General features: G+C 40.1%; 3 protein-coding genes across 3 annotated transcripts; 1 reads left to right on the plus strand and 2 right to left on the minus strand.

Moving 5' to 3' along the window:
* Positions 1–284: 284 nt before the first annotated feature.
* p2rx7 (purinergic receptor P2X, ligand-gated ion channel, 7) lies at positions 285–8,092 on the minus strand. Its single transcript, XM_023840809.2, has 13 exons — positions 7,771–8,092; positions 7,337–7,484; positions 7,138–7,209; positions 6,145–6,217; positions 5,862–5,958; positions 4,966–5,046; positions 4,667–4,808; positions 4,210–4,346; positions 3,947–4,037; positions 1,977–2,042; positions 1,773–1,877; positions 1,515–1,622; positions 285–1,078 (listed from the first exon to the last, which is right to left on the minus strand). Exons 1-13 carry the CDS (start codon positions 8,037–8,039, stop codon positions 590–592), a joined length of 1,878 nt encoding a protein of 625 aa, XP_023696577.1. The 5' UTR covers positions 8,040–8,092; the 3' UTR covers positions 285–589.
* A 2,729-nt stretch (positions 8,093–10,821) lies between these two features.
* On the plus strand, positions 10,822–11,793 carry tas2r200.1 (taste receptor, type 2, member 200, tandem duplicate 1). Its single transcript, XM_023840657.2, has one exon. The coding sequence runs from the start codon at positions 10,822–10,824 to the stop codon at positions 11,791–11,793; it is 972 nt and encodes a 323-aa protein (XP_023696425.2).
* A 5,201-nt stretch (positions 11,794–16,994) lies between these two features.
* On the minus strand, positions 16,995–21,437 carry gstt1a (glutathione S-transferase theta 1a). Its single transcript, XM_023840776.2, has 5 exons — positions 21,264–21,437; positions 19,227–19,314; positions 18,593–18,743; positions 17,933–18,109; positions 16,995–17,337 (listed from the first exon to the last, which is right to left on the minus strand). The coding sequence occupies exons 1-5, from the start codon at positions 21,373–21,375 to the stop codon at positions 17,137–17,139; spliced, it is 729 nt and encodes a 242-aa protein (XP_023696544.1). The 5' UTR covers positions 21,376–21,437; the 3' UTR covers positions 16,995–17,136.
* Positions 21,438–22,405: the final 968 nt, after the last annotated feature.

Here is a 22,405-nt window from a genome sequence, read left to right on the forward strand (position 1 = left end):
ATGGGAAGCCAAAGCACAGAGGGCCAAATCCAAGCCTCACTGTCTCAGCAGGGGCCTTTTTTAATGATTAATTTTGTGTCACATAGAAACTTTTTTTCAGAGAGGATGATTTTTGCATGCATGGAAGTTTGTTATACTTGTGATTTTTCATGGGACTTGAACATAAAACTTCACCATTTTTCCCATTTTAGTGAACAGCTCAGTAAATAATGTTAGAGATCTATGTAGTGTCTATCTGGTGAGCATGCACATACTGTAACTGCAAAAATAATTAACACATGACCTCAACAGGCATAAAAATACTTTTAGTTTTTGAAGTACAAAAATTCTGTCACATTCCCACCATGCATTGTAGCAGCCCTTGATATATTATACATATACAGACATTTAGTTAAAAAGAAAAACTATGCGTTCAGTTAAACAGAAAAGGCACCTTGTATTTTGTTAGTCCACATAGCGACAGGCAGACAGAAGACTGAAATCTTTCCCTTTGCAAAATTCTCAATTGCGTATAGAGAAATGCAATGAAGAATATTTTGAAGATTCTGGCTAATCTCTAAAACAAACTAATGCTCAGTGTCTTAGGCACCTAAAGGCATGAGTTCTCTTCCCCGTGAATCAGCACCCTGGTCTCTGGCTGCAAACCGCGATAGTGGCCATCGTTGCTGGGGTATCTGTCCCTTATTTGCCACACACAGCAACTGGGCATGATGGGGCTGGCATCTTCCTGCAAGCCCTCCAGGCGCCAGTCGATGTAGAGGCTGTATGCACAGTGCCGGAGGTTGCGGATGGCGCCCCCCTCAGACAGGTCGAGGAGCGGCTCCCGGTAGAGCAGCACTGACTCCAGGACGACCCTGCTGAGCAGCAGGCGGTCGAAAAGCGGCGACGTGGTCAGGCAGCTTCCGCGGCTCTGCCGACAGCACAGCTGCTCCTGCAGGCTATCGGTGGGGCGGCACCGGCCACACAGGCACCAGGCCGGGCAGTCCGATTGAGGCATTTCCTGCAGCTCTGTGCCCGCTTTCTGCCTGGGGGGGATCTGCAGCACAGCTGCCAAGGCCCTTGTTCTCGCTGCGTTGTCCTGGCATGTCAGACGTGCGCACACAGACACAAACGTGCAATCAAAAATCAGGTTGTCATCATTGTGTCCTAGTGACATCACAAAGAGTCTCCCTAATGGACCAACACGAGCAGTCGTCATTCAGACTGGGGGGTTAAATGATTAACAGCCGACTGGCTTTAGTTTTCTACATTTATTTGCTGCTTACTAGGAACAAAATGATGGCAAGATGGTGGGTGGACAGCTGGAGTAAGTGTGTACGTGAGGCACCTTCTTATGGTTTTTTAATGTCAAAAACCAACCCTATTAAACATTTTGGAATTGGAACTGGACTAAGCCTCATGCTGACACACTTCTGAGCTCATGTTCCTCTGGTCTTAAATAACCAAGCATCTTCTCAGAAAGACACAAAGTTGAACTTGTAGTGATACGTCTTTTGAAGTTGGGTTCAGCCTACCTTCTTTGGATGAGTAGCCACGGCTTTGACCTTCTGTAATGGTTTCTTACGAGATGGCTTCACCAACCTGAGATGATCCTCATCCACGAAGGAGACGCAGAGCAACTTCTGGCCAGAGAAAAACAAGGTGATTGAGCCATGGCTCAAAAGACTCCTCTGCTTTGATGTGTCCGGAGGCGCTTACTGTGGCAGTACAACGGCCACGACAGGTGGTCAGGGAGGCGCAAGTCACAGAGTAAAGTGTGGTTCTCTTCTCACCTGCTTTCTGGCCTCAACAGACTCAACCTTCATCTTCGTGAAGTCCTGCTGGGCCTCTTTTGCGTAGCAACTGGTGCTGATGAGCCAGTCGATAAACACAGTGGTCTGGAGAAGGCATAGTTCAGAGAGCCGTTAGTGCCCACAGCGCCATAGGAGAGCCAGCAAGTGAAGAAGGGAGCCGTAGAATTAAAGAATAAAACTCACCACGGCATAGTAGGAAAGCGTCGATCCAATGTAAATGATCAGCTGAATGATGCTAAACTTTCCTGCCTTAAAGGAGACAATTTCACTATGATTTACCTTAAAATTAGCTTATGGAATCATCATTCATTTAAAAACTCATGGTCAAAATTTACTTCTATAGCACATTTCAAGTAACCAAAGTTGATCAAAGTGCTGAACAGGCACAAATTAATAGTAGATATAGTAAACAGGATATTTTAAATAGAGAAACTAATAAAACATTTTGAGTCATATTAAGGATAAAAATAGAAGAAACTACATTATATGCACAAAAGTATTAGGACACCTGGCCATTACACCCATGGGACCTTTTATGACACTATTCTAAATCCACAGGCATAGTCATGCTGGGACAGAACCAAGACATTTTGGACAATTCTACCCTTCCAACATTGCGGTAATAGTTTGGGGAAGGTCCTTTGCTGTTCCAGCATGACTGTGCCCCAGTGCACAAAGCAAGGTCCATATAGACATGGTTGGGTGAATCTGGTGCAGAAGAATTTGACTGGCCCACACAGAGCCCTGACCTCAACCCAGCCAGGCCTTCACGTCCAATATCAGTGCCTGACCACACAAATGCTCTTCTGGATGAATGAGCAAAAATTCCCACAGATATACTCCAAAATCTTGTGGAAAGCCTCCCCAGAAGAGTTACAGCTGTTATAGCTGCAAAGGGGGAACCAACTCCATATTGATGCCTATGGATTTAGAATGGGATGTCATAAAAGTTCCTGTAGGTGAAATGGCCAGGTGTCCCAATACTTTTATCTATATAGTGTATAAATAAATAACCAAATAAATAAATAAAATTCCAGTTAGGAAAGTCAAAGATGTCATGCCCTACGTGAATCAAACAATATTTCAAATAAATGACACTTCATAAGGGACTTAGACGTTTCTACAGACTGGGCAGTTTTGATATGTAAGACCAAACTACTGCAAAAGGTATGAACCGGCACTGCAAACACACGACCCTGTCGACTTCTATGCTTAGATCTGAGAACATCCAAAACCATCAGGCTGGAAGACCTAAGGGTTCCGCTGGCGGAATGGAGGCACTGAATTTCTGCAGATATTTTGCTGCCGGCCAGTTTAAGGCCTTAAAAGCAAACAATAATATTTTTAAATCAATCCTAAGATGTACAGAATGAAGTGAACTGGTGAAATATGGTTTCACTTTTTCTTTCCTATCAGAAGAGCTGCATCTGAATTTTGGACTAGCTATAAATGATAAATGGACGACTGAAGCAGAAAAATCCTTCAGTGACTGATTGTAAGAGAATTTCCATGACTTAGTGTATTCCTTAAATAAACATAATGGTTTTACTGAGCAACTGGACCATGTAAATAACACCCCAAGCTTAGTTCTATAATATACAGCTCTGCAAATAATTAAGAGACCTCTCCATATGTTTTTTTAATCTGCATTCTTAAATCCTGGTTTAATCCTGGTTATAATGGCAGATGGTTACACAGCATCAGGCTGCACCCAGGTTCAAAATTTCTAAGACAGCAGGACACAGGGCAGAAGCCACTTTCTAATGGCAGAGATGACCATCAACTTATCCAATAGTTTCTCATAAATCGGAGGATGACCTCAAGTGACCTTCTAAAGGAATGGGAAACATTAAGTGCAGGTGTGAAGTGCACTGCTAGGACGATTTATAACAGGCTCCTAGAAGCAGGACTGAAGTCCCATAAAGCCAGGAAGAAGCCCTTCATTATTGAGATGAACCAGGCTGCAGTTTGCAAAAAAATGTATATTTTACACAGACACATACCCTATAACTGAGAAATGAGTGAAACTGAAAATTTTGCTGTGGTCTCTTGATTTTTTCCTGAGCTGTATTTTGATTTCAATTAACTAAAGTGATTTCAAGAGGGACACATTGATTTAATTTTTGTCCAGAAAAAAACATTATCATACTGACCATTCCATACACTAAAACATCAAACCTGATGCCAAACACTTTATAAAGTGTCCTTGTTTCCACTCCATTCTCATTGTAATACCTTGCAAACCTGTAAAAAACAACAGCCGTTTAGACATATTAAGTGTGCTGAACAGACTGGGGCTAAAGAACATAAAGTAACTAAGGTATGAGGCAAAACAGAAAGCATCATGCCAGTACTTCCCCAACGGCCCAAAACACAATTAAGAAGCATTAGTAACCATGTCCTGACTTCCTCTTACCTGAAACTGAGCCCAGGGTAGACAGTGCGGTTGCTTTGCTTCTCATCAAGCCTCTGGAAGGTGTACACGGGCCGACAGTGTCGAAAGAACTGGTCAAGATCACAGTTCCACTTTATGTTGACCCCGATTATTCCTCCCTGAGGTCAGAAATAGATGTGGGAGAGAAAGAGAGGCAGATATCTGTGTGAAGTACCCTTTTGTGCCCTATAGTCACCAGACCATTCACATAACCCTGCACTGAATAAGCAGTTGGAAGATTAATGAGATTCTGTACGTTTATTTTCATCATTTATTAGGCCTTTGTATCTTTTTTTTTTTATATATATAAACGTAAAGTTTTCCAGTTATAGACATTTGCTGAAGAGCTGATTGCTAAGTATCTCACACAGTCATTGTGGTCAACATTTATGGCGCAAAGATCCATGGAACCTTCAGGAACTATAACCGAGTGCCTTACCTCCACTGCCATTTCTGTGAAATTCTCCTTAGCCTCTTTTACAATGTCGCCCAGGCGGAAGATGGGGCACAGCGGGTCTTTCTGTCGATTGTACATACAGCCCTTCAGATAGGTCTCTGTCATCTCTGGTAGGATGTTCCTTCTGCACAAAGAAAGGTTTCTCTCTTTTTTACTTTGCCTTTGTTTTTGTTCTCATTGTGGTTTTGTGTTACGACACGTCTCTTGGGCCTAACTTTACTCAGAAAGGGGCCTAACAATGCAAATTTTCGCTCCATGTCGGGTGAGATGACTGGTCTTACTTGAAGTAGTTGAAGGCTGGGAATCGGATATTGTTCTTTATGAGTACGGTGAAGTTCTCTGCTGCCAAGAAGAGGGCAGGCCTGGAAGGTATGGTGGTCACGTAACTTCAACAGTCATGGGAAACATGAATATGAACATTCATAAATGATTCTTGCTGGTTTAATCTACATTAGCTGAATATAACGGCTGTTCCCTGAATATGTGTGCCACCCTCTCTTTCTGGCCTTCCAGTTACTCGTCAAATAATGGCAAAACTGGAAGAACCGCCTTTGGTTACATTACTGAGCATCCAGCATTATTCAAGTAATTTAAGCTGTGTGAATCACAGAGGGTAACACAGTATAGTGGGGCTTTATTTATGCCCCATGGGGGAATTTGTCTTTTTGCCTGTCCCATCTTGCTCCCCATGAGAAACGCATACAGGTAAGAGCACAGGCCCACAGAACCACACAGCACCCCCAAAGGGAACCAACACCCCAACTGGGCAAACGTGCTGCGTAAGCAGAATTGGACATGAGGCTTTGAGGAACCACAATTTGGTTCACCAAACACACTTTTTCTTAAGTTTCACAATAGCACAGTTCCTCAAAGTCTGGGTTTCAATGCAAAATATAGCTGCACCATACGTCTGGGCTTTTTTATACTTCCCTACTTGTTTCTTGGTTAAACATATTTGATTTGTTTTGACAGAGTTCAGTTTTTTTTTTTTTTAAAAAAAAGGATAATTGTTCTGCCTTTATGATGAATAAAAAGGCAAACAATGAATATGATTCACTTGGCCCCTTTAATCTACAGCCAAGGCGACTTGCTACGTACAGTAAAATAATCTTTAAAAAGTAGTTAATGCCTCAACATGCATAAATCTGCTGCCGCTCTCCGTACTGCACCTGTGTACCTGGGCGGTTTCTTTGTGGTCTCAATGGGACACCAGGCGGACACCTCACAGGTCTTATGCGTGGTGTCGAATTTAACACAGGCCCCCGTCTGGACCCCTTGGGTAAATGCAGGGTGATATAAATGTCAACAAAAATGAAAAATTAAGATCATCAGCAACAGACTTGTTTCAACTCATTTGTTTCTTTGCCAGCCTTGGGTGTACCACAAACTGCAGGTACATGCATCTGATAAGTGTGGCTCAGCCAGTGAACCCATGCTGCACGAGTGTTTGGTTACTGTACCATGACTGTGTTGGTCCCAGTAACCCTTCTCACAGTCTTTGTCTGTGAAACACCGCTTTCCACTGCTCAGAACCTGCAATTTACAGACCAATCAGTGGATGTTTGGTATATATAGGTTGATTTCCCTACTGATTAATTTTAATATACCACAGATAAAACAGTACAATTATGAAACAAAAGAAAATGAGAACATATGTGCTCTTGGATCTGTAAGAAAGTGTTTACACTTGGTTTTAAAATGCATCTTGGGCCATCGCAAGTAGACAGCGCTAAATGCAGGTGTAAACGGCCCCTGAGACGCATTGCGATCCGATCACTCAAACCGCTTACCGAGCACCTCTGGGACGCCTTTGACCACATATCTTTTGTAGTGTAAAAGCTAATGCATCCACAACAAGAACGTTACAATAACTGTGCAACAAAATCTCAATAGAAGACACAGGTGTTAACGAAGACGTGTCTCAGTTTCTGCTTACAATACAATCGGCCAAGACGCATTTTAAGACTGTAAAAATGGCCTCAGTGTCCTATCCCGCCTGGGGCCCTCCCCAAAGATAAGGTATTCTTAGCTTCTACAGCCAAGGACACACCCCAGTTTTTTTTCTTCCAGAACAGTCTTTGCTTAGTCTTAACAAACAAAATGCTGCCATATGTCCATGTAGAAGGTCACAAAGTTTGGAGAACATAAAACAGGTGCGAAAACATGCAAAACATGCAAAAATAGTGTAACAGCATATTGGTAAGAATACATGATTAAAAATACATAATTTCACACAACCCCCTTTGATCATTAATCAAACCATTAGGCCTACATGATCAATAAAGCAAGCAAGCAATCACAACTTTTCAAAACAGAATGGCCAGTTCAGTTACTTTCTACTAAGAGATAAATAATGCGCAGGTGTAACACTTCAGTCCAGAGTTTGCAAAAACCAAACTTTCAAATGAAATGTGTGCTCTTGTAATACTTAAGTAACTCAAATATAAACTCACCTCAGGACATGTTCCCAGTTTCTGTCTCTTGGTGATTATTACATTGGTCACCACGAAAAACGAGTTTTTCTCCTTCAAGATAAATTGTCTCGGTTTCATTTTAATGCCAACAAAATACAATATAAAACATAAAATTCGGGGAGTTGTGGCACGTAAAAAACGTTTGCATGATCTCATAAGCGTCATTTTGGGCTTTTACCTTGAAGATGCCGCTATGGTCCACGACGTCCCACAGCATCGCTCCGACGTCCGGACTCTGTGCCATCACTACCCCTTTTACCTTGGTGGTCACCGAGCTCACCACCAAGTCATGCTCTTGATATTCCTTATTCCAGAACATCATGATGCTGTTAATCGAAATAATGAGTCATTTAAACGATTAAACATCCTGCGGCAAATATGCGGACTATTACAGAGGCGGACATGCTTTGGGCGAAACACCAGCAGGACAGATATTTGTTCCTCTAATTCCGACACAAATCGACACAACGGCTAAGAAACATCACGAAGAAGTCCAGGCGAAGCAAAGGGAGAACTGTTCGCATAGAACCTCCTTTTGAAAACTTCAGATGAATGATACTGCGTGGCAGGGAATGTTTCCAGCCAGATGCAGAAAAACAAAGTGTAACTTACCATATAAACATAAAAATGACCGTGTTGAAAGTCCATTTAAGCGATCCGAGTCTGCCGCTCTTTATTCTAACTAGTTTGTTCGTTTCGTATTGGAACAGGCCGAAAATATCGCACGGCATAACTGCGAAAAATATTCTATTCCCAGAGCTAAGAAAACAGCTGCAGTCACATGGCCGCTGCAATCGCCCGGTGCTCCGGCGCGGCTTCCCGACGCCACTGAAGCCACCCACCGCGGGTGTGGCAAGCATGGTTAGCGGCAAAACGATCATCAAATTCACGGAAATAACGTATAGTAAAACATGCCCTGCATATCCAGCCAAGGCCCAAAAACAAATAAGCAAACAAATAATTAAATAACACAATGTTCCGTGTATGCATGTGAGCGCGCGCGCGCGCGCGTGTGTGTGTGTACTGTATGTATATGAATATACAAACAACCAAAGTATACACAAAATTAGTATAGTGCTATATTTAATGTTCACTGCAATTAATGTTCATTCAACCACAGGAGCTGGGCCCTGGAGCTAATTATATTGCATTCAGTAATGAAATTGAGTTTTAAAAACAACTGATGGATTAATTTCCCTGAAGACTGAGATGACGTTGCTGCATTCAATAATTTGACTGGTTATTATATGCCTAACTTTGCCATTTAAATCTTTAAATGTGCTTGGAATGAAAACCTTTTATTTAGCTGAATGGAAAATGATATGGAAATGAAAATGCAAGTCATCGAAAGACAATGAATTGAAGATCATTTCCATAAGGCTGCAAAAATGCTTTTTCTCATAAATTGAAATATTGTAGAGTGTATAGAGGCTTCATGGAAAAAATATTTTGTGCTATGGAAGACTGACTGGATGTTGTTAAGCAAATGAACTAATTTACATGTATGTAGTGGGGCACGTTTAAAACTGCATATGAAACATTATATCTGAGGAGGCTATCGAGGGGACAGCTGGCGTATGCCGTAGTGAATTTCCAGAATGGGGCCCAATGGATTTCAGAATTCTTAGGCAGCAGGCAAATCTCCCATGAGACAGATTGTGGTTTTATGGTGCTACAGTGCTCACGGGGTTATTATTATTATTATTATTATTATTATTATTATTTACATCAAATCAAACTTCTTTGATATTTCAGAATATGCAGGCAAGAAATGAAATTCGTGTTTATCCAAGACTTTAAATACAATATGACAAGTTAAACAAACAAGACGATCATGAACAAATAAATAAATATGCTGTACGCAGTGCAACTTCATGCTAGGCTGACGCAGTGTGGGATTGATACTGTAGATCTATAGTATTATCGCAGTTTAGAAGCATTATATAAACAGCTTATGGTGAGAGAAGTGGCTGCATATAGTAAAGTACAGTGTGAAGTTCAGCCGATGTTCTCAGATGGGAGCGCTGATGTAGTGGTGCGTTAAGGAGTCCGATGGAATGAAGCTCTTGCAGAACCTAGGGCAGTGTTACCTGACCGGGTCCTTGGGGACCCGCAGACAGTCCGCATTTTTGCTCCCTCCCACCTCCTCATGCATTTAGACTCCTTAACTTTTATATAGACTACTTTTTATATGTTTCTATATTATTAATACTTATTCTATTAATTTATGTTATTTAATTTGGCTACTTCACTGCTGGTGTGCCACTACATTTATGCATGTGACTAATATATCTTGAATCTTGAACCAGATATCATTTTGCCATTTATGCATTATGCTCCATGTTAGTTGCCAAAAGCTGCTTTATTTTAAAGTACATTTTTGTTTATTGAATTGATTCAATTCAATTCAATTTAATTTTATACAGCATCTTTCACAACAGAATCGTCCCAAGGTGCTTTACATGGATGCATTGTGATACATTAAACATCATTAGAGAGAGTAATACAGAAGGGGAAAAAGGAAGGAAAGAGATTAAAGAAAGAAAGTCAGATGACAACGGAGGAGAGGAACCAAAAACTCCCAAGTAAGGAGAAAAAAACCCTCTGGGGGCCCAAGGTCAGCTGGCTGCCCAACCCCCCCCCCCCGGCCGTACTAACATTAGTCAAAACAGAAGAGAGTGGACATGCTTGCTAAAGGCAGGTTTAAACTGTGATTATGAATCGAGACAAAGTCCATCAATGAGTCCGTTATCCACACTGGCCTGTATAGGGTAGCGCTGAATGCTGCATCCATGATGATACAGTTCGTAGATCCCATTCGCAATTTCACCCGTCCATGAGACTCCAGCCCAGATGATGCCCACCCCGCATATGGGAAGGCAGAGAGCATGGATGGTCAGAACATGTGTTAGGAAACTAAATAGACAAGCATTTATGGCCATATATGTATTCCACAGATATTCTGTATCTTGTAACTGAACAAAAAAACACATTTTATTGTTACTATTGCCAAAGCTACTTTTCTCAGGAGCAAAGCCTACAGCTAAGAATTTTTTTGGTCCTTGCAATGTGTCATCATCACAGAATGGAAACGGATTTTTGTCCAGTTAGAATTACTTATTACCACTACTGGTGTGTGCAGTGGACTGTATAATTTACTTGATTGTTGAAACAGTCTTACTGTTTTTTTTTTTTTTTTTTTAATTTTCAGTTATTTAGGGAGTGTACTCGCAATTTGTAATGTAATTAATATAAAACATATTTCCTATGTGATTCATGTGTATTTGTAATAGTCTGTCATACATTCAAAAGAGAATTTAAGATAAACAAATGCATAATATTGATGAGCATTAAGTGCTAAAAAATAATTCTTAAGAAAGAAAACGACAGCTTGTAAACTTTTTATTTTTCACCAGACTCAGTTACATTGTCAATTTAGGTGCGTTAAAGACCCTAAGGAGAATTATTACTTACAAAATCTGATTGTCACTTGTTTTGAAACAGTGAAAGTCAAAGTGGTGACACCCGCATATTAAAGCAGATTTTTGTCTGAATATACTGAAGATCACATGACTCATTTATTTATTATTTGCATGAGAGCTTGAGTCTTTATAAGAAGCACACTTGGTTAGGCATCAGAACGATTAGGAGGTGTACGGGATCATGGAGACAGTTTTTGGTATGCGTGACTCTGAATTCAATGCCACAATTTGTATGGTGTCAGTGGGATTCTTGTTGAACACCCTTAACCTTGTTGCGACTTTTCTCCACAACCTGAGGATGGCAAACGTTCAGACCATCTCCCTGGTCATCTCCAGCATCTCCCTCAGCAACATGATTCTGGATCTCACCACATTCGGCCTGGTGGCCACGACGAGAGCCGGATTATGGTGCCTAGGCAAGCTTCACCCAATTACCAAGCTTGTGATCTTCTGCTGGCTTCATAGCAGCTGCATGAGCTTTTGGTCGATCTGCTGGCTGAGCGTGTTTTACTGGGTGAAGGTAGCGAGGGGCTCCTCTCTCCTCATCGAAACACTGAAGAGGAACATCTCTGCCATCATCAACACAGCTCTTCTGCTGACGTTACTAGGCTCTACTTTAATGTTTATCCCAGTACTGTTCCTGGAAGAACAGAATTCCTCATCAGTTACTGCTTCTACTAACTACACACAAAATGTGACCTGCCTTTATGTAACACCGGTCTTCCCACCTTGGATTAACACAAACATCTACGCTTGCGTCTTAATTGCTTTCCTTTGCCCTCTCCCTCTGATGGTCATGGTATTCAGCTCCATGAGGCTTGTAATGTATATCTGTGGACACACCCTGTCCATGAAGAGGAACAAGACCGAAGTGCAGAACATGGACTCTTACCTGCTGGTCTGCAGGCTGACTGTATCTCTTGTGGGGGTCTACTTGACCAATTTGGCCGTAGTTGCCCTATACTTTATCTGTTCTATTACCAAGCGGAACATCAGTACGGTGGTAATTATGGCGAGCTATTCGATTTATTGCACAGCAACTGCCATTCTTTTGACAGCATCTAACAAACACCTGAAAGAAATGCTCTCGGAACTTTTTTGCTGGAGGAAAGCTCTGAAAAAAGTGGGAGACAGTACCCAGGGTACGAATTAACACTGCTTCAGCCTGACTTGCCCTTTCATGATCTCAACGTCTGGCAATAAAGGGAATAATGATGCGTTAACGAGTGCTAACAGTTACTTAAATGAATGTTTTGTTGCATAAATTAATGTTTTGATGCCAGCTACGTAATATGAACTTACAATATTACAAAAACCCGCCATGTCGGTGTGATATAATCATTTGTTACTTTATCTGAGTCATATTTAGCTGTCTTTATCTGTCAAAAGCTGTTTTCAGATACTTTATTCAGAGGTGAACATGAAAGCCTTCGGCAACAACCGCCCACCTGTGCATTTATTTTGCTTTGTTCTTTATTTTTGTAGGATTTTATACATCTGACCTGCTAGTACGAATTAGGCTGCTAAGTGTAATGTTGAGAAATTAAAACTGGTCCAAATAAAGTGGGATTTACAATGGACTGTTTTGATTATATCAATTGTGGGGTTTTTTTGTTTAGTTTTATAATAGATTACATATGAAATTGTCGTTATTGCCATGCTGAATATTTGACTAGTCTGTTGTTATTGTAATACTTCGTTTGCATTTTTTTAATAAGTCAGATATGATAAACGCATTTTCCTCTTCGTGTGAATTGGACTCTTTATTTAGGTCACCTGAATTAGACAACAAAAAAATCAGCCTCTTTTTTTTAGTAAAAGTTGCCTGATTGCTGTCTAAATCTTGGCCTATATTTTCCTATAATTGTGTTTATAGCTATGGGGTCTTTTGAGACGAAAAAAATGCACTTAGAAACAGTTGAGTTCCCCCTCCCCTTCATCACAGTGGTTTGGCCAACTGCCTGCGTTCCCAGTTCATCTCACCTACTCTACACACACGAATCAGGTGTGTGGCTGCGGGTCAGTTAATGTTAAACTGCAGTAAGTAGGGTATTTTATTCACTTTAAGTAAAGCGATTCTATTTAATGTAGTTGATGCAGACTCATTAATAAATTAGTTGCGGCAAAAATGCTGATTACCGATGTAATTTTCCATGAATCTGCTATATTAGCGATTAAAATATTACTTATCTAGTTAACGTTAGCTTGTTTACAATAGCTTGTTGCATAGTGCACTGCAACTAACACGCCAAAGCCGTTTCTCATGCAACGTTTTATACGTTGGTAAAGTTAGTTTGCGGTTCGTTTTTCACGTTGCAAACGGCCATAAAAACCTTATATATGCACGAAAAAATACGAATTATGGCTCCTTGTGATAGTCCTGTTGTGTGAATTCAGAAAATATAAATACATTGCGTAAAAACAGCCTTTAATGTATTTTGACCAGTTATTTTCATTAGCTTCTCACGTCAAAACCAGACGTCCTCATGACTCAAAAAGCGTCTCATATTAAACATCCTGATTTGTGAAAAATTTCACAACTGATAATTAGTCCATATATCGCGTGTAAACCCATAAGAAACACATTGAAAAACGCGCGTTTTAAGGAGGACCGGACAGATAGTTCTTAAGGTGGACCAACAGTATAGCCCAAATACACACATTTTAATAATTCCATTAATCATACATGCATTTAAACTGGTTAAAACTGATCAAGATGACTTGTGATGGTCAAACAAAGACCTTTCACATCTTCATATACCCCTCAGACACTGACATCGATTTGTTAAAGCTTTCACAAGTCATATTTTAAGAGTTATGACTGATTAAAGGCCCTAATAATTACCAAGATGACCTCTGACTGACCAAATCAAAACTTTCACACCTTCATCTATCCTAGAAGGACTCACCCTGATTTGTGAAAGTTTTCACAAGTCATATTTCATGAGTTATGACTGATTAAAGTACAGTAGTATTTATGGCGGATCAAGGTCTCAACCTAGGTGAATTTAAAGGCCCTAAAAAGGACCAAGATGACCTCTGACTGACCAAATCAAAACTTTCACACCTTCATCTAACCCAGAAGGACTCACCCTGATTTGTGAAAGTTTTCAAAAGTCATATTTCAGGAGTTATGAAATATTTATAATAGTAATGACTGAAATCCTATGACATGAAATAAGCACAACAGTACATGGAAATTCAGTTGTGATGAACATCTCTGAAGTCCATGTGTGCTCCTTGACACAACAGACATTACAACAATGATACATGAACTTCTCTGGGTTGTGAAAGTTCAAAAATGTTATGTTGAAAGTTGAACATCATTTTATTACAATGAACTATTAGTGTAGTTTAAACATTACATCAAATAGAACAGTAACATAATATTTAACAAATTACAATTATTAATAAACAATAAAACAATAACTTAATAAAATTCACAATGTTAGTTTTTACATATTATGTACAACATATACAAAACCATGTTTTGTTTGGGTTACTGATGGTGTCAATTTCCTATTCTGTGAGGTCTGTGCATTTCACGTGTGTCCACAACATGCACTCGTCACATTGGATCTACACAGAAAATCACCCAAACAAAACATGGTTTTGACACATACGAGGACTGGTAACGTGCGTTCGTAAGACGTATGACCGGAAGAGGGCAAAGTCAGGATACAGGCAGCTGGGAACAAGGGAGGCAGCGCGTATAGTTTGGTTTTTTAGTTGATTAACTTCTCAGCCGATAGCTCCCTTTTGTTATGTTTGAGAGTGTGCGTGGATATACAAGTAAGTGTTGCATTACAGACAATTTACATGAGTTACTTGTGCACTTACCGATAACTGCATTACTTCCCTAAGTTGTGGAAGCGGGATTTAATTGTAATTCCCTGATTTCATTAATACTTAGTTTAAGTTATTCATGTTTATATTGGTATTCCATTTAATTCACGAGTGTGTTGCATTTAACCGGATATATATGTTATTTGCCTTTTATGTTACCAGTAGCGATGTGCAGCCGCTAAATAAGTATGTTAAAGTGCGTAAGATTGATTGATTGTATTATGGGATGTATTGCACTGGGTTCATTAGGTGAGAGCATAATCCTTATTATGTTGATTGTAGTGTTTAATTTAAGTTTGTATTCATTTTAGAACCACACTCACAGATGTTCTGCGCATGTACCAATATTCCTGGGTTCTACGCATAATTCCCCTGCAAGTAAACCAACTAATGACTAGTCAATGGTGTCTGACTCTTCCTATTAAGTTCAGTATACATTCACAGTCCTGACCGACTGCCCGCAGCGTTTCTACTTCACCCGAACCAAGTGTCAACAAGTCACCCTACAGTTCATATTATGCATTTAAACAGTCGTTTAAATTTTATTGTATGTTGATGGCTTGACTGTAAACAACATAAACAATGCAATAAATAGTTTTGAAGAGAAATCTGCTTTGTCATTGAACCTGAGGAAAAACTTTGAAAATAACCATAATGACGCAGTCTCCATGCTACAATAATAATGATAGAAGCAAAGTTTTTCATTGTGGGGACATATCTTTATAAGTACAATTTGACTGTATTATTTGTGTCCCCTCAAAATTTAAGTTAAATATACACATTGTAATCCCTACCAGGGAAAAATGTTTTATACTTAGACAAAAATTTGATAAATCAGGCACTAAATTAGAATCTTTTGTAATAATACAAAGCAAGTGACAATACATAGCAGATGGTGGAAAAATATTTGTTATATTTGTATGAATGCTATCTATGGTTGCTTGTAGTTTAGCCAAATTACTTTATGCGTTATACCGGACACAAAATAATATATGAAATAAAGCAGCAATTGCACTATATGAACAAACGTATTGGGACAACTGGCTATTAGACCTACAGGAACTCTTATGACATCCCAGTCTAAGTCCATAGGCACCAATATGGAGCTGGTACCCCCTTTGCAGCTCAGTCAGGTTCTTCCACACCAAACTCACCCAACCATTTCTTTATGTATCTTGCTTTGTGCACTGTGGCACAGTCATGCTGGAACAGCAAAGGGCCTTCCCCAAACTGTTACCATAAAGTTGGAAGCATAGAATTGCCCAAAATGTCTTGGTATGGAAGAACTTGACTTTTGTCCATATAGTGTATCATTAAGGCTATTATTTCTATTACACCAGGACCTATATTAGTGTTTAGATTTCATTAAATTCAGTTTTCATTTGAAAAGTGTGGTTGCTTTAGTTTTTATTTTAAATATAGAATATTTTTGTTTAGTTTTCATATATTTTAATTTCTGTCATGCATGGACAGTGGCATGATGATCCATACACAACTCTTTTCAAAAGCTGTAGGGGGACTTTATTACACACACTACACCACTAACAAAAGGACCACGAGAGGTGAAGACTAATAAAACTAGAAAGAATAAGGGCTAAACCAAAAACTGGACAATAGTAAGGAAAACAGTTACAAAGAACGCTAACTGGGATCTGCAAACACTAACATGCCTCTACAGCTACACGTGCACAGCACTAATATCTACAATGACCGCCGGATGAATAGGGCAAAGGCAAGCCCCTAAATACACTAATAAAGAGAGCTAGGTGGAAGCCATATTAGCTAAAAACTATGAATCTCACAATGGGGAAATAGGTATGCTACAAGAGAAATTGATCACAAAAAGGCCTAGAATGTGATCTAAGATTTCCAGAAGGTCTTTGATGTTGTCCCCCATAAACGGCTCTTGCTTAAGCTCAAAGCTGCAGAGATTTTAGGAACTGTAGCAGCTTGGATCGAAAACTGGTTAACAGACAGGAAGCAGCGAGAAGTTATTAGAGGCACAATGTCACAGTGGGCCTGCATTCATACTAAGGTACTTAGGACCTCTATTGTTCCTAATTTACATTAATGATATTGACACCAATACATACAGTAAACTGGTTAAATTTGCAGATGACACCAAGGTGGGTGGTGTAGCAGATACTGAACTAGCAGCACAGATTTAATTAACGACTGGCAGATGAAATTTAACGTAGATTAATGTAAGGTAATCCATGCAGGGACACACTAGGCTTGGGAACATTAGGAACAGACAGGATGGCCAGTGACAACTGGACCAGCAGGGACAGATCCTGGCAATTTCTTTTTAGCCATTTTATTTCTAGGGATAGACTGAAAGTGGTAGAATTATTTTATGTGTCTGATCTTTGGAGAATCCTACACGAATACACAGCACACATTATGTACTAATGTCCTCAAAATGGGTAAAACATGTTCCAGGTATTATTAAACCTCATTAAAGATAAAGTATAACTTTACCTAAACAATATTAAAAACTACAGTGGAAAGTATTTAATGTTTATTTCAGATTCAGAAGCAACATTTATAATTTTCATTTGGTTATGGTTTTTTATTCTAGTTTGAATTTTAGTTTTTGTTAGCGATAACAACCCTGACCTATACAAGCAGAGAGAAATGCAGTCAGCTGTCAGTTGAACAGCTTCTGGAGCCGCGGTTTGAGGAACTCCAGCATTCCCTTGTTCTCTATCGTCTGTGGCAGGCTGGCCGCATTCATGATGACCTCATGGGCCTCGTGGAACGCAGCCACCCCCAGCTCCTGCTTCACACGGTCCCTCCAAGCGCTCAGTCTGGGTCTGTCCTTGAAAACATCCAGGCCTGCACCCACAGGCTGAGAGAAAGACAGAGTAGGGAAGGTCACCACTTAAACTCAAAGGCTGACAATGAGAACAAGACTCCAGCACAAATACAAATTGCCATTTAAAGACATAATATATAATGAACATAATATAATTTGTTTGCACTGGTAATTTATCTGCACTGTGTATTGTCCTTGCATTTTGTTTTGCGATATATGCTTATTTGTGTGCATTTGACATACCTGCTGTATGCACAAGAATTATTAAAAGTACTATATTTCCTTCAATAGTAAAATTGCAGCTACCAAAACTTCTTTTCATATTTGGAATATGGCCAACCTTAAACAAAATTTAGTAATATTTATTTCATATTTATCTCAAAGTTCACAATATATATTGTCCTACTGTGCTCTCCTGGTGTGATTTACTTTAAGAGCTTTTCTGATGTGGGAGCCCATGATGTTTTGTGTAGCTTCTGTTCCCATAACAGTCTTACACAGGTTATTCACTAGAAGCTCAGTCTAGCATCACTTGTACTAAAGTTGGTTCCTTGACAGCTGTATGTCTCTGATGTATCACCTGTCTCACTTGAACTGCTAAAAAAAAAATACATGTAAATCAACGTACCTGCATCATCTCTGTAATGGCCACTAGGTCAGCCAATGAAATCCGATCTCCAATAATGAAGTGTTGGTCCCGGAGGAACTTTTTCTCGAAAATGTTCAGGGTTGAGCTAAGGTCCTCCAGTGCCGAATCCATCTTTTCCTTGGGTACTTCTGCACCAGTAAGGATGGGAACCATGCACTGTTAAAGCAACATGTCATCAATTTCCAACTCTAACATGAGAAATACCATTTTATGTTACACTACTGCTATTTTCTGGGCCTTAATTCACCACAAATCGATACAGTCTCAGTTAAAGCTACCTGCCTTTTCTGTGTCATTGAACTGATCCACAACAAAACCTACCTCATTTCCTGAACAATAATGTACTTTTTTTCCTTCTATGGTGAAATTCCAGCAATTTTAACTTACGAAATATTAAGCAGTGCACTGAAATATAAAGTAATACTGTATATAAGTATAAATATAAAGTACTATACTTCAGTTGTGGTCTGATTGCAGGAAGAAGGGAGGCTGACTTTTATTACATGATAATTTTGATTCAATTGCGTTTCACCACTGTAACTGCGGTATGAGCAACAAAGCTTCCTGTTATTATGAAGTAGCACAGAACATACAAAAAGAGACTGGGATGAGTGCTCCCTTAGAGACGGAGTGGCTTACTCTGAACCAGAAGACCTTAGAAGCGTGGCTACGAATGGCTGTGTGCTGCCAGGAGAAGTACTCATTCACCCGGGCTTGCTTCTGCACATCAGCAGGGTACCAGTGGTCTGGGGTACTGAACATCTGAACCATGTACTGCAGGATTGCCACACTACGCCACAACAGCATCACAACCATTAACAGCTTCTCCAAGGTCCTCATACAAAGTGAAGAACACCATAAGACACAGACTCCTGGTTGTATCACTTCAAATAGTGGCTATTCCATTGCACTCTTGAAACAGGTATGTATCCATTTTCTGAAACCACTTGTCCTGTTAAGAGTCACAGGGGGTGCAGAGCAAATGGGAACAACCCAAGATGGGGCACCAACCCATTGCTGGGCACACTCACACAGGCAATTTGGTAACTTCAGCTAGCCTCTGTATGTTTTCAGACTAGGAGGGGAACTGGTGTACCTAGAGGAAACCCCACAGGAAAAACATGCAAATTCCACACTCACAGAACCCTGGCAGAATCTCGAACCAAGTTCCCAGACGTGTGAGGCAACAGTGCTAACCACTGCCCCACTGTGCCACCCACACCAGCAAGAGACTGTTTAAAAGCAAAAATGATCACATGAATAATATGTATACCTCTCTGTTAAGATGAAGTCTCCATCTCGCATAACTGGGACCTTCCTCAAAACGCTGATCTTCCCAAACTCCTCTCCATACTGTTCACCTAACGAACAGACGACACATTTATGGTAAGAGCTTAAAATGACAAAAATCAACAGGCCGACATTATGATCCCTTTGTTTAACATATACACAAGCAAGGATATAAAATGGTTCAGATCCCTGTACGGCTGTCCTGGTACGAGACAAATCGGCGGTACATTTGGATAGCTGTCTTATCAGGTTCCTTTTTTTTCTGAAAGAAGAGGTTTAGCTCTTGTACTAATAGCCCTAATGCTAACACTTGTTACTGGGTATCAGGCCCATAACCAGAAATAATTTTCATGGGGTGTCTAGCACCCCTATCTATAGGCTTCCTTCAGTAGACATTTCTTGGGCAGTTATTTTAGTACCTGTCCACATGACTACTGGGCATTCACTGGAAGCTCAGCCTAGGTGCACTCAGCCTAGGTGCCTAATGAACTCCTTCAGAACCTTATGTATATTTGGCCCATCCAAACGAACAGTACCTGACATGACTTTGTCATGAATCAATCAGCCCAACAGGGGGCACTGTTGCTGCATATAAGAGTTCCCGACTAAACTGGCTACGGACTTCATAAGTAAGTCAGAGACTCGCTGCTGCTGCTTTTTCCTAGTACAGTGGTACCTCAGAACTCGAATTTAATCCGTTCAGAACTCCGGATCGAATCCTAAAATGTTTGAGTTGTGATCGAATTTTCCCCATAAGAAATAATGGAATACCAATTAATTGGTTCCCGGCCCCAAAAATTACACCTAAATATGTTTTTTTTAGCATTTAAACACAAAATGAACTGGATAAAACAAGAAGAGCATATACTGTACTAAACACATCTAAGCACATTTATCAAAATAGTAATTTGTAAAGTAAGAAAATAAATGTATCCAAACAATGTGTAAAGTTAAAAAAAACAATGTGTCCTGCCCCGATAGTCCGCTCCTTCCGCGTACCAGGCCCCCTCGTTAACCCCGTGTGGAATCTCCGTGTGATCAGCTGTTTCTGGCTGTTGTCATTAGTCCTCTGTATTTAGTCCGCTTTTCTTTTCTTTTTCCCAGTTCGGTCATTGTATTGTCAGTCTGCGTTTTGCCTGTCTTACCTGTAATTAAACCCCGTATTCCCCGATACACTGACGTCTGCGCCTTTGTCTCAGCAGGACAATATTATTATAATTAAATGTATTAATGGTTTATTATTAATATAAAAAATATTCATAAGAAATCTTTATTTTAAAATGTATTTTATTATATAATAATAATTACTGTTACTGTCTATCATTGTCTAAATGTATTTTTACTGTCTAAATATTGGTATTCAGCTAGTATAAACATGCAGGATGCTATCACAGCGAATGCGAGGCTGAGACTGAAGCATTACCCTTTGTTTCCGCTGAGAGACGTGCTGCGTGACTCATTTCCCGGCGCATACAAGTTATCTTAGGTCGGCATTCACGGTTTGACTTCTGAGATTCAGATCGAGTTCTAGGTAATTTATTTTTGAACTGGCTGGTTCGACTTTTAAGAAATTAGAGTTCTAATGAGTTCGCGAACTGAGGTACCACTGTATCTTCGTACTTTGTATCGTGATTGATTTTTCTGTTTGCGTATCCCCGCTCTCGTCTTTGTCCTTTGGTCTCGGTGTTTGCATTTTTCTCCTGATGTCTTGCCATCTTCTTGTTTGTGAATTATCATTTGTGCCGCTCGTGTTTGAGCTGCAAGATATCACCAAGTACAACAAATCATAATATCTTAAGTTTTTAAATAATATTAATCACCCAGAATACATTGTACTCAGTTTACTCATGTAAGCCTATAATATTTGCATACGTTTTCTTTCTTTTTTGCTATTAAAATACACTGCGCACTTTAATATCTACAAGGAAAATGACAGCGAAGTACCTTGATTTCGACTAGCCTCCATGATTATATAAGTAATATATATAGTTAATAAACATTATAAAGTTCGGTTCCATACCTGCGGCGAGGTCGACTTTCCTGAATTCAAAGGGTATTTTATTTATTTTAGCGAATATGTATACGGATCGACACGGCTGGGAATACAGGTCAAGAAACAGCTCGAGAGGCATCTTGAAGTCTACGTGCTGGTACGAAAATGCAGAAAACCCGCTGCCCCTTTTGAGTTTATGCTCTGAAGAAATGGGACGCCCCCCCCCCCTTCTATGGGTTAATGTTTTATCGTAACTCTGAACTGAAAGAAAAAAAACTGTTCAAGGTCCATCGTTTATTATTGTATAATTACATAATATAAAAGTTATGTTTTCAACAAAACAAAATTCTGTTTTCTAAGAGAGTGGCAAGTAGGAGTCAGTAGCACACCACTGCTTATTTAACTGTCTTTCAAATCAGTGTTTCTGAACCCAGTCTTCGGGGACCCCAGACAGTCCACAGTTTTGCTCTCTCCCAGCTGCCAGCACGCACGTACCAGGTATTTTGTATTCTGAATTGCTTTGTTATCTGGTTCAGGTGTGCTGGCAGCTGTGAGCCACCGATCTTCAGGGCAATTTTGTAATGGACCCTGCAGCACATTATCAAAACGGCCCATCACTGGCTCACAGCTTCCATCACTGGCAGAAATCTATAGGACAGGCTACTGCCGCAAAGACATGAAGATCCGCAGAGGCCCAGTCCATCTTGTCTTCACTCCTCTGCCTCCCAGTGAGCGCTACAGACCTCTACATGCCTTGGCTGAAGAGCAGCTTCTATCCCAGAGCACTGACATTTCCGAACACACAGTGCCCATTAGGGAAACTATGTTAGGATGTTATGGTATACTTACATGCTGCTTATGAATGCATTTTTAAGGTGCACTGAATGTTCTATGTGTGTATTATAAAGCCATTATGAAGTTGCACTGAATGTTCTATGTATGCATTATAAAGGCATTATGAAGGTGCACTGAGTGTTCTACGTATGCATTATAAAGGCATTATGAAGGTGTACTGTGTCCTGTCCACCAAGACACGAACACCAGAATCCAGGCAACCAAGTTTATTGGGAGGAACACAAAGAGTAGTCGAGAGCCAGGTCTGGGTCATTGCCAATAGCTGTAGAATCAGGTCACTGAAAGCCAAAGCGTATTCAGAAGTCGTGGTCAGG

The sequence above is a fragment of the Paramormyrops kingsleyae genome, chromosome 2 (assembly GCF_048594095.1).
Source record: "Paramormyrops kingsleyae isolate MSU_618 chromosome 2, PKINGS_0.4, whole genome shotgun sequence".
NCBI lineage: Eukaryota > Metazoa > Chordata > Actinopteri > Osteoglossiformes > Mormyridae > Paramormyrops > Paramormyrops kingsleyae.

Coding starts and splice junctions, on each gene's coding strand:
- p2rx7 (XM_023840809.2), bottom strand. CDS start 8,039: ATGATCGTTTTGCCGCTAACCATGCTTGCCACACCCGCGGTGGGTGGC. Junction 5,959..6,144: donor CTGGGACCAACACAGTCATG/GTACAGTAACCA, acceptor CATTTACCCAAG/GGGTCCAGACGGGGGCCTGT. Junction 4,809..4,965: donor CCAGCCTTCAACTACTTCAA/GTAAGACCAGTC, acceptor TTCTTTGTGCAG/AAGGAACATCCTACCAGAGA.
- tas2r200.1 (XM_023840657.2), top strand. CDS start 10,822: ATGGAGACAGTTTTTGGTATGCGTGACTCTGAATTCAATGCCACAATT.
- gstt1a (XM_023840776.2), bottom strand. CDS start 21,375: ATGCCTCTCGAGCTGTTTCTTGACCTGTATTCCCAGCCGTGTCGATCC. Junction 18,744..19,226: donor GACTTCATCTTAACAGAGAG/GTATACATATTA, acceptor GTTGTGGCGTAG/TGTGGCAATCCTGCAGTACA. Junction 17,338..17,932: donor CCATTACAGAGATGATGCAG/GTACGTTGATTT, acceptor TCTTTCTCTCAG/CCTGTGGGTGCAGGCCTGGA.